At 45.4% G+C, this 11907-nt stretch overlaps 1 protein-coding gene across 1 annotated transcript; it reads left to right on the top strand.

Moving 5' to 3' along the window:
• The first annotated feature begins 1611 nt into the window (after nucleotides 1-1611).
• Nucleotides 1612-10817, top strand: LOC101105540 (pregnancy-associated glycoprotein 1-like). Its single transcript, XM_004019847.6, has 9 exons — nucleotides 1612-1753; nucleotides 2743-2893; nucleotides 3880-3997; nucleotides 4096-4214; nucleotides 5411-5607; nucleotides 6529-6645; nucleotides 8299-8440; nucleotides 8528-8626; nucleotides 10521-10817. The coding sequence occupies exons 1-9, from the start codon at nucleotides 1653-1655 to the stop codon at nucleotides 10668-10670; spliced, it is 1194 nt and encodes a 397-aa protein (XP_004019896.2). The 5' UTR covers nucleotides 1612-1652; the 3' UTR covers nucleotides 10671-10817.
• Nucleotides 10818-11907: the final 1090 nt, after the last annotated feature.

Below are 11907 nucleotides of genomic sequence, written 5' to 3'. Positions count from 1 at the left end.
TGTTCATTTCCAAGGCAAACCATTCAATACCATGGTAATCCAAGTGTATGTCCCGGTCAGTAACGCTGAGGAAGTTGAAGTTGAACAGTTCTATGAAGACCTACAAGACCTTCTAGAACTAACAGCCTAGAAGAAGTCATTTTCAATAATAGGGGACTGGAATGCAAAAGGAGGAGTCAAGAAACACCCGGAGTAACACACAAATTTGGCCTTGGAGTACAGAATGATGCAGAATGTAGAGTCATAAGCCTGAATTTTAAAGCGACTTAAGTAATGTGTTGTTTTAGGTAGCTAGTCAAGAACTTGACACAATTAGATTTATTAGTCTTTGCTCTCAATTTGTTCAGTTCAGTCCTTCAGTTGTGTCTGTCCCTTTGCAACGCCATAGACTGCAGCATGCCAGGCTTCCCCATCCATTGCCAACTCCCAGAGCTTGCTCAAGCTCATGTCCATCGACTTGGTGATGCCATCCAACCATCTCATCCTCTGTTTCCACTTCTCATCCCTTCAATCTTTCCTAATATCAAGGTCTTTGCCAATGAGTCACCATGTTTAGTATGCATTCAGTCTCTTTTAAAATCAACCAACATGAATTAAATTCCTCTCTGTCCCCACTGCACTCCCATCTCTAGGCCAGAAAAAAAAAAAAAAAAACCTGCTGAGACTGAAGGCTGATTCCAGCACATTGCTGTGGAGATTTCGTTCCCAATCCTTTTTTCAGGTTAAAAAAAAATTAGTTTCTAACATTAAAATCAGTAGATTATACATATACACCCAAAGTTCTGATTCTCTTGAAAACATGGCCAACAGGCCTGCTTTCCAGCATGTGTGAAGTGGAGGAAAGGCTGCTCCCAGTGGTAAGGCCTGTGATGCCCAGATTCCAACAGGGCAACCTAGTCCTAGTATCATATCTCCTGCCTCTTGGGGCCATGAGTTGGTAAGAACTAGACTTCTAGCTCTCTTAAGATAAAGACTATGTTTGTCTTGATCAACTTTGACTTTGAAGCCTTTAACCCAGAACCTAGTACACAGTTCTTCCTTGTACAGTTGCTGGATAGTATAAAATATTTTGTGGATGCATATGACATTTCTTCCAATATTGAAACCATGCAATTGAAGTACTGCTCTGTCTTAAATATTTGATGCAGACTGGCACCAGAAGTGCCCCTGATGTCTGCCATTACACCCACTACCTAAAGCCAATTGTATTTCCCTGGGCTGCCCATGAAGTCTTCAGTTTGCCATTTGACCACTTATCCTCCTAGCAATCTCCTCTCCAATGAACACAGCAATGCATATATCATGAAGTGGCTAGGAAGATGACATGAAACCACGAGTGTCGAGCATGGCCCCTAGTATCCATTTTCATGATGTTCTTAGCAGTTTTTTTCTCCAAGTAGGCAAAGTTTTCCGTCTTCTTAGATGTACATGCAGATCAGTGATTGTCCAGCCAAGCTTCAAAGAAGAGATTACTGTTCAATTCTCTGTATTCTGAAAAGCTTCAAAGGCCACTCGCCAAGGACACTGATGAAGGTAAAGATTTTATGGAGACCTTTGTGTGCGGGTTTTTTTTCCAGATCTTTTAGTGGCCTAAAGGCGAAAACTAGGGTAAGTCAGAGCATATATAACTAGGGGGTCCTGGTCACCACTACATGCTAAGAACCCAAACTTCCCTGAATACTTGGAGCCAGGAAAGAAACATGAAGTGGCTTGTGCTCCTCGGGCTGGTGGCCTTCTCAAAGTGCATAGTCAAGTAAGTATGGGGACTGTAAGTCACATCATATTCCTTTCTCGGATTTTTCTTTTCATCTGATTATTCTTCCAGCCAGCAGGGTTAGAAGGGAATGGAATATTTCCCTAAGAGTCTTAAAGTTCAACTCTTACTTATTGATAAGTAACTTGCTATAGGAACTGTGGATCCCAAGGTTTTGGTGTAGATTTGAGTTGCACAAATCTTGGGGTCCAGTCATGTCATGACCTATTGAAAATGCAACTCCTTGCAACTGTTCAGTGCACAGTCTATGAAGATGTTGATGTGATTGTGTGGAATAGCACCTTTCTACATTTTATTCAACATGTCCTCTTTTTTCCCGGTCTACATCAGTGTGTATATGTCTACATCAGGATCTCTGTATCACTGTCATTTATCTCTCCATCTCTTTGGAAGTCACTGGGAGTGTATTTTTCTTTGTGTGGTTTTCTTTTAATTTTTCATTTGACCCTTACTTCCTTCTCAATCCTCTCAATTTCCCTTACTTGTTCCCTATATCTTGGATTCTTCTTTCAACTCTCTCTTCTCTTTCAACTTGGAGAAAGATACACAGTTTTACCCTGTTTTATATCGGACAAGCATTATGAACACAGTTGACTCAGAAACCTCTTGCACTTCAAATTGCTCCCTTGTAAAAGAAGTTGAGTCCCCCTTCTATCTCCTTTCTTGAGGTTCTATGAGAAGGAATGAGTGAGATGACAGCAGCAATGCTAATGGCTGTCATTGTTGAGACTTCCTATTTTCAGGTACCTCATATCCATCACTTCACTTATCCCCAAGATATTTTATATGGAGGGTTTGTATTTTTACATTTCACCATTTTACTGAAGGGGAGACTTAGACACCATATGGTCATATGGTTTACCCAAGACTGCAGAACAGAACCTGTATTCAAATCTATGTTTTTTATACCTTGACACTGACAGCTAATTGTAGCATCTTCATTGTTTTTGTCAAATGTTTGGTGAAAGAATACCTCTAAAGAGAGTGAAGACCATGAGAAATACTGTCAGTGGAAGAAACATGCTGAACAATTTTGTGAAGGAGCATGCTTACAAACTGTCCCAGATTTCTTTTCGTGGCTCTAATCTAACTAGTCACTCCCTGAGAAACCTCAGAGATGTGAGTATTTTGGGGGAATGGTGCTCCATAGGGCCTTCTGGTTCTCTAGTCTAGCACTGGGGCTCATCTGGAGGTGTCAGGTGGGATGATGGGGTTGGGGTTCCTGCAGGAGGCAGAGACACTGGAAAAGAGGGACCCGACCCAGAGGAGAGCGCACTTTCATCCTCAACTTTTGGTCTTTGATTGGGCCTCGCAATTACCAGGTGGTAGGTAAACATCCATTTGTGTGTTAGAGTTTTGCCATTAGTTTGAGGGCGATTGTTCCTTCTGAACTAAGTGAGCCACTCAGTTATAGATGAAAAGTGAACCATCACTGATCAAAAGATAGAACCAACTGCAAAGCAATTGTGAATCCCAGGTAGAGGACATCAGTTTCCACAGATGCAAAAACCACAGCAGTAAAAAGTTATACTGAGCTCGTATTCCGTGTAAAGCCATAAGAATCTAGCACAGTGCTTACTGTTTTTAGATTAGAAAAAGGGCTTATTTTGTCTTCAAGATGTCTTTAAAGATGCCCATGCTGGCCTGAGAGAGAGGCAAAGAGTAAATGCATGTCAAATGAGAGGGTCAGCTGTGTGCTGTGGATTGGATGTGGTCTGAGTTTAGAGGGAGTGGCTGGGGTTGATCAAGAAAGACCTCCTGGAGAAGCAGGTACTAAGGCTGGGTTTGAAGAGACGACAGAAATTCTCAAATGAAGGCACCAGGACCTCCCTGGATTTCCAGTGATCCTGGAGGCCCAGAGATTATCTCTTGGCTTTCCATGCAGGAGGTACCACTTCAATGCCTGTTCATAGAGTCAATATCCTGCATACAATGTTGCACAGGAAAAATATATCAAATGCAGATACATCTGTGACCAAAGTCTGTGAGCTGCACAGTGGTTAGAAAGTGATCTCAAGAGATATGTGACACCAAGAGGGAGGCATCAGTGTGGGAATAGAGGGTAGCCAGTTCTGCACTAACCCACTCCCTCCTTCTCCCTGTAGTTGTTCTACTTGGGTAACATCACCATTGGAACACCCCCTCAGGAATTTCAGGTTATCTTTGACACAGGTTCATCTGAGTTGTGGGTGCCCTCCAGCTTTTGCATCAGCACAACCTGTTGTGAGTACAGACACTCCCTACCCGGACAATCCTTCACTTGCCCTGTCACCCTGTTTCCACCCTTGGCACATGATAACACTCATCTCTTATGTCTGCAGCTAAACGTATGAGGTTCAGACATGCCGATTCTTCCACCTTCCGGCTTAGCAGGAAGACCTTCAGCATCACCTATGGAGCTGGGAGAATTGAAGGATTTGTTGCTCATGACACAGTTCGGGTAACAGTGTAACAAATGCTGAGGCAGGACTGGCTATGGAGTGACCACTGCTTGCAACAGATGCAAGACCATCTGGCAGGACCCTTCCTAGACTAACTCCCACAGATATTGGCCATCTTATCCATAGGATCCTGTCTCTGGGGAGGCAGTGCCTGTGGTGATACACAAGCAAACAAATTAGCTAACCCAGAGAGTGGCTTGAGGTGTGGACTTGCAGCTCCTCTGCCCATGAGCAGTTCAAGGTTCATGTTGCTGGGAGCGAGAAGAAGGGATAAAAGTACCCACTTTTATATTCACTGAATGTTCCAGGCACTTTCAGGTGATAACTGGTTTAATCCTGCAACAACCCCACACAGAATTTACTCTGATTAGCTCGTGAGACATATGAGGAAACTTAGGTGCAGACAGCAAGGGCCTTGCTAAGGGCACACATGTGGTAAGTGGTGGAGTTAGTCTGGCTTTTCAGGACTAAAGTTGCTGTGGGGTGTTTGGGGACAGAATAAAACTCATCTGCGGGCCTTGGGGGTAGTCAAGGGCTTCAGGTATCCATAGTGGGCACCTGGAGGCCTGAGAAGTCAAGGGGCCTGATAAATGAATTCTCACTCTAGATGACCATTGAGAATCTAATAAACCTATGGCCTGCCTCCCCTAAAATATTGAGTTGTTCACATCTCTCTGTTGCTCTCTCATACACACTCACAGAAATATACACATATCCCAAAAAGTGAATTCCCCAGACAGTAATTTCATAAAACCCTGCAAGCAAGATTGTGTTTTTGGCTTCTGCCTTCCTGAACAGTGGCAGAATCCTCAGTACATTACAGATAATACAGTCCATTCCTGTCATCAGATCACAGTGATGCCAAAGAGAAGGCTAAATTGCTCTCGATTGTTTTGTCCCTAGGGTGTCACCTATGTCACCTGGCCTGATTCTTGGTTGCCCCACCTGGACAGAAGCCACGAGGCCAATTTCACTCACCTAGGTGTTGTTTTTCAGAGGGGCAGATGTTTTAAAATTCACAGCCTCTCTCAAATGGAAGCCAAATTCCCCTCCCAGCTTGATTTAACTGTCTGTGGGCCACTGAAGACAGACCCCAGCCTCAATTCTTCTCTGAGGATCTAATGGCAATATACCCCAGCCCAGTCTTAGCCCCACTTCACATATCTGTAAGTGGGAACACTCTTGTCTCCCATAGATTGGTGACCTTGTCAGTACTGACCAGCAGTTTGGCCTATGCATGGAAGAATCAGGGTTTGAGGGCATGATTTTTGATGGCGTCTTGGGCTTGAGCTACGCCAACATATCATTCTACACGGGAGCCATCCCCATCTTTTACAAGCTGAAGAATGAAGGTGCCATTTCTGAGCCTGTTTTTGCCTTCTACTTGAGCAAGTAAGTCTGAAATGGACAATCCCCTTCTCCAAATTTGATGTAAGATTCTTTCAGGTGCACAAAAATTATAGAACACTTGATAAAGAAGTACCCTGAGAGATAATCTAACCCAGGAAAACTATGGCCCCAGGGCCCAACTGGCTTCACCCCTGACTTTTATAAATAATATTTTATTGGAACACAACCCTACTCTTGGGCTCAAGACCAGTAACATGGTCTAGGGTGGTGAGTTAGAAGGAATACTAAAAGAAGGCAACAGAAAACAAGTTGAAGGAAAAGGCATTAAGATTTGCTTATGAATTTGATAAGGAAGGAAGAAGAAGGATGGTGGATGTCTTTCCTTCCTCATTAACATTCCACTGGGAGCCCAGGACCAGTTACCCAATTCATAGGAGCCAGTGCGAAATGAAAGTGTGGGACACAAATATGTGGAACCCCTTGTTCAAGAAATGTTAGGCATTTCAAGACAAGGAGAGCAGAGGTGGGGTCCCTTCTCAGTGTGGGGCCCTATGGACAGTGGAGGTCACAGGCCAGTGGAGCCAACACTGGGTGAACTGAACCCACACCCTTAGAACTCCCAGGCCTTGATTTTCCTGAATAATGACAAGGTGGACAATAGGTAACCAAAACATTTCAGCACCATGTCTTCAGGTTGGCTGAGCAGTCAGGTCGCTGGAGGTCCAGGGCGTCTTCAGAAGACATAGTGGGTGGAGCCCAGCCAAGTGATTCAGCTTCTAACCTCCTCTGTGCCACTCACTAGCCAGTAACAGACCTCAGTCTATATCTCAGTCTCTCCTAGACGCTATTTCTGCATCTGTACATGGGGACCTTATTAGGACCTTGATGGGTAGACAAACACAGCTCTCAGACAGTGCTGTTGTTACTGTCCTACAAAGATCACCTCCTCACTTCTCTCTACAGAGATGAGCGGGAGGGCAGTGTGGTGATGTTTGGTGGGGTAGACCACCGCTACTACAAGGGAGAGCTCAACTGGATACCACTGATCAAAGCAGATAACTGGATTGTTCACATGGACCGGTAAGCCTCTCCCTCTGAGGGTCAGCCCAAGTGATGCTTACACTACTGCACATGGATACAGGCAGACACATACAAATGCATTCCCAGACACACAGTCACACAGACATACACACCACCTTCAACGACAGAGACAGACACACAGACACATGGAAACACACAAGCTGGCACACATAAACCTACACAGAGACACATATAAACATGCATAGCTAGTCAGAGACACACAAGCACACACAGAGACACATACAAACACACATACAAACAAACACACAAGCACATAAATACACAAACAACCCATGGGTTCATAATCCCCAGGCCTTCTGAGTAAGGCTCTGGCAAGTGTCCTAAAAGGGTCCAGAGAGGTCTGTGCCGCTGAGAGAGGGCTGCACTCACTGCCCTTTGAGGTGGGGAGCATGGTTAGAGGACTCTACAGTGTAGTGAACACAGGATCAGGGAGAATTTCTCCAGCCTGAACAGAGTTATGATAAGATGACTGACTGTCCAGGGCTACCTAAGACATAGGAAGTTCTCAGGGACAGTCCTGAGAAAATGGGGGAAAACTGGTCTTATTAGGGAGCAGCTACCCAACAGTGGAGAGAGGCTGGCTGCAGCCTTAAGATGTGAAACCAACTAATAAAAAGGACACCCCACGTTCTTTGGCACACAGTAGGACAGGGGCTATAACGGAGAATCAGGAAGGTGGGATCCAGGAGTGACCTGAAGACAAGAGGCATAATTGATAGGATTCTGTGTGATACCCTCAAGCAAAGGCTGACCTATCCTTTGGAGTTTCTGTGGGCTGGTCATATATTTCCTGGCCAGGGTCTCAAGGTCTGAGCTGGTTGTAGGAGCAGTGCTGGGAGACAACCTGTCCCAGACGATCCCCTCTCTCCACCTACTATGAGGATCTGCCACCCCTGTGAATCTCCATCTTCACTCTGTGTGTGACCTGGTATTGGTTCTCCATCAGATACAGCTCTCTGCATGTTTCTTATTATTTTCTCAGTCTTCATTCACTCATTGAACAGACAAGCATTGGGAGTCCACTGTGTGCCAGGCACTTTAGGGAGTCAAGGAGAATAAAACTCATTCTCACATCTAAGAAGGCAGATGTACATGAAGTGACTTGCCCGCATAGTGAATTGTGACTTTGGAACATGCTTGACATGAGGAGAAGGCAATGGCAACCCATTCCAGTACTTTGCCTTGAAAATCCCAGGGATTGCAGATCCTGGTGTGCTGCATTCTATGAGGTCCCACAGATTTGGACATAAGTGAAGTGAATTAGCAGCAGCAGCAGCAGCAGCAGACATGAGGAAGAGTCTACAGAGAGTGACCAAGATAGGAGACTGATAAACACCGGAGGAAAACCTTCCTGAAAACAATACAATTAAGGTGGAATCTGCAAGATGAGAAAAAATTTGCTAGTCAAAGGGGAGGGGGCTTCTCTAGGAAGGAAGACCGGCTTGTGTCAAGGTACAAAAGATCCCAGTGTATTCAAGTAGTGCATTCAAAGATATCAAGAAAGGAGCTGTGTCGAGAGTAAAGAAAAAGAGGGCAACAGATGAAGGGCAGTTTATGAGACAGTTGGGAAGTGGGCAACTCTAGGTAGACTCAGAGTGACCTTGATGCCCGCTTTCTTCCATTGTCTCTCAGCATCTCCATGAAAAGAAAGGTTATTGCTTGTTCTGGCGGCTGCAATGCCCTTGTGGACACCGGGTCATCAGAAATCGTAGGCCCAAGTACACTGGTCAAAAACATCTTGAAGATCATCGGTGCCAAGCCACGGGATTCTGAGGTGAAGGGTCATGCCCCAGGGTCACACCCAGTCTCCACACACAACAAGGATCTCCAGGGCCAACCTCTCTCCCTCTCTCTCTAACAGTACTACGTTTCATGTTCATCAGTCAATAGCCTACCCTCTATTATCTTCACCATCAAAAGCAACAATTACCGAGTGCCAGGTCGAGCCTACATTCTCAAGGTGAGGAGACAGTACTGAGGGTTGGTTCTCAAACTGGAGCTTGCAGGAACCCTTGCGCTGCTGCTGGGAGGAGGCCTCCCTCTGGAGGCCATGGCACACCATTGCAGATGCTGCTGAGCCCTGTGGTTGGGCCAGTGCCTCCCACAAAACCAATCACTTGAGAGGTAAGGGGCTTCCCTGGTGGCTCATACGGTAAAGCCTCTGCCTGCAATGTGGGAGACCCGGGTTCGATTCCTGGGTCGGGAAGATCCCCTGGAGCAGGAAATGGCAATCCACTCCAGCACTCTTGCCTGGAAAATCCCATGGACGGAGGAGCCTGATAGGCTACAATCCATGGGGTCACAAAGAATCGGACACAACTGAGAGACTTCACTTTCACTTGAGAAGTAAGGGCTATTTGGGACACCGATCTTCCTGAAATAAATGTGGAGATGGCACACCTTATGGCATGGTGGGAGTCACAAGGAGAGAGGAACACTAAGGTCGTCAGTCCTCAAAGAGCTTCAATTCAATCTGAACCCGTAGGTGTAAGAACATGAAATTCAGCTCTAGCAGTCCCTGAAATAGGCCATGTTACAAGGAGAATGGCTGGGGACAGTCCCAGTATGATGTCCCAGAATAAGTTAACAGCCTCTGTTCCCTTCTCGAACTTTTCCTGGTTTGGATGATAAATTATATGGTCAGTCTAGTTCTTGGCTGCATCTTCTCATTGCTCAGGCCAGGAGCCTCATTTGTTAGCTGAAGTACCAGACCTCTCTGTGGAGAGGTTGGATACTAAGGTGAATAAAGGGTGCACAGTGACTGCTCAGCCCCGGCACAGGGTGGAGGCTTCATGTCAGCTCCTTGTGAGAGTTCAGAGCTGGCTTATGGGCTCAGAGAAGGCTTTGAGGAAGAGAGGGAATTCAAGGAATTCTAAAACCACAAACTCACTGAACCATATGGAGGGTTGCTTGGTTCTAGGCAAAACTGCACTGGATTCCATGCAAATGGCATCTCAAGGTGGTCTGTGCTGGGGTACTGGGGACTTATGAGGGGTGATGAGTGCTACGGACTGACCAGTAGGGATGGGGAACCAGAGTATGTTACCCCACCAAGCCTGGAGTGGCCAAAGAGCGTGAGTGTGGGATGAAGGAGGCTTTTCAGAGTTCCTGAGTTAAGTCTTCAAGAACGTGTTATGGGCACTATCTATTTAAGATGGATAACCAACATCAAGTTACTTTGTAGCACAGGGAACTCCGCTCAGTTATATGACAGCCTGGATAGGAGGGGTGTCCTTGGGACCAGGATACCTGGATGCATATTGTTGAGTTCCTTTACTGTCCACCTGAAACTCAGAATATTATTAATCAGCTATACTCCAATACAAAAAATGTTTTTAAATAAAGTATGGATTGTTGGGATGCAGGAGGAGAAAACAAGGAGTAGGAGTCAGAAGAAAAGAAACAGGGAGTGAGGGGAACTTTGGACATAATTTTTATTTTCTAAAAAAATTATATTGAAGTGTGATTAATCTTCAGGGTTGTGTTAAGTTCTGCCACACAACAATGTGACTCAGTATACACATAAAAGATATATTTTCTTTTATTCTTTTTCATGTGGTTTATCACTGAATATTGAATATAGTTCCTTACAGTCTACAGTAGGACTTTGTTGTTTCTCATTCCTCTGTTCCCCCAACTCCCAGTCCTCCACTCACCACACTTATCCTCATGACAACCTCATGTCTTGGCCCTCTTTGCTTTTGGATGAACTCTCACAACCCCTGCTAGTGAGAAAACCCCTTGATACTTACCAAAACAGGGAAATAAAGCAAAGAATTGCACTGGTTCTGAATTTGGGGGGAAGTCACCAGTAGGGGCTCATGCTGACTGGTGTGTGTCTCTGACTCCCCCAGGATGATAGAGGTCACTGCTTTGCCGCCTTTAAAGTGCATAGACTGAGTTCATCTACGGAGACCTGGATCCTGGGTGACGTCTTCCTGAGGCTGTATTTCTCGGTCTTTGATCGAGGGAATGACAGAATTGGTCTGGCACGGGCAGTGTAAATGCTTGGAGTGTTTTAGGAATCAGTAAAGCCTCTTCTAACACACACTCACTCACACTTTGGGCACTCCTGCCCAGGATGCTGGTGAACTGTATTTGGTGGTCTGTACACCCTATTCTCAATAAAGAATAAACGGTTTCACTCTTAATGGTGTGGACACAAATGGTTGCCTCTGTTTGTGTCTGGAGTGAAGGATCTAAAACCAAGTCTGAATCAAAATAGAGAGGAGCACTAGTCCAACCGGCTTCAAGGAAACAGGAGACTCACTGAAATGATTCTGGCAATCCAGGATACAAGAATCAGAGCAAATACAAAGATCTCAGTGACTAGACACAAGAAATCAGAAGTCATCAATTCTCTCTCACCTTAGCACTTTCCCTTCAGTCTGCTTTGATGGTCTTAGTGTGACAGCATTCTTCCTTAAGCCTTCTACACCTTTTGAGGGAGTTCAAGCTACCTGCCCTAGGGTTTAAAATCCCAAAAGCATCACCTAGTAAGGAAAGAAGATTGCAGACATCAGAGTTCAAGGGTGTTCTCTGAATGACCCACCTCAGTTCACATGTACAGCTCCAGATCAGCCATCCTGGCAGGGACATGTGGTCTTATGACTGGCTTTACATGGTCTCTGGCCCTGACTCAGCAACACATATGATTGTCAATTTCCTCCAGAACTACATGACTGAAGCTGGGGAGAGGCAGCCCCAAGGAGAGCGACTGGCAGATGGTCTAGGCCATGGAAGAGTTTCTGATAACCCACCACTCCACCACCTCCTCATTCAGAGGAATTATAAGGGATAATGAAATAAACTCTCTTTGTCCCATTTCAGATGATCTTACCACTGGGCTTCTCCTCCAGGGGATTTTGAGTGAGGTACTTCATGCACAGCTGGTTCCCTCTTGTTCCCACACCCTAGTCACCAGCTCTCTGACAAATATGCCTGATCTGTCCTTTATAGTCTCAATTTGTAAGTGGTGGCCACAGTAGATCCCTGAGCCATCCCCCTCCTCCAGGGTCCAGAATGCCCTTCCTTGCCTCCAATGCTACTGGGGAGAATGCGACACATGTATCAGGGGACCCAGTTTACACAGAGCCTTCAGCCTTACTGAGCTTCCTCCAGGGGTGCAGCTACAAACTATTTGCTTGAAGCTGCCATGTTTAGGCACTTTTGAAGTGGAAGCATCCATTCTTTCCATTCTTTCAGTTCATCCATTCCTTCAGTTCATGTAGTGTTGATTCC

The sequence above is a fragment of the Ovis aries genome, chromosome 21 (assembly GCF_016772045.2).
Source record: "Ovis aries strain OAR_USU_Benz2616 breed Rambouillet chromosome 21, ARS-UI_Ramb_v3.0, whole genome shotgun sequence".
Taxonomy (NCBI): Eukaryota; Metazoa; Chordata; class Mammalia; order Artiodactyla; family Bovidae; genus Ovis; species Ovis aries.
This window is presented reverse-complemented; position numbering and strand designations above follow the sequence as displayed.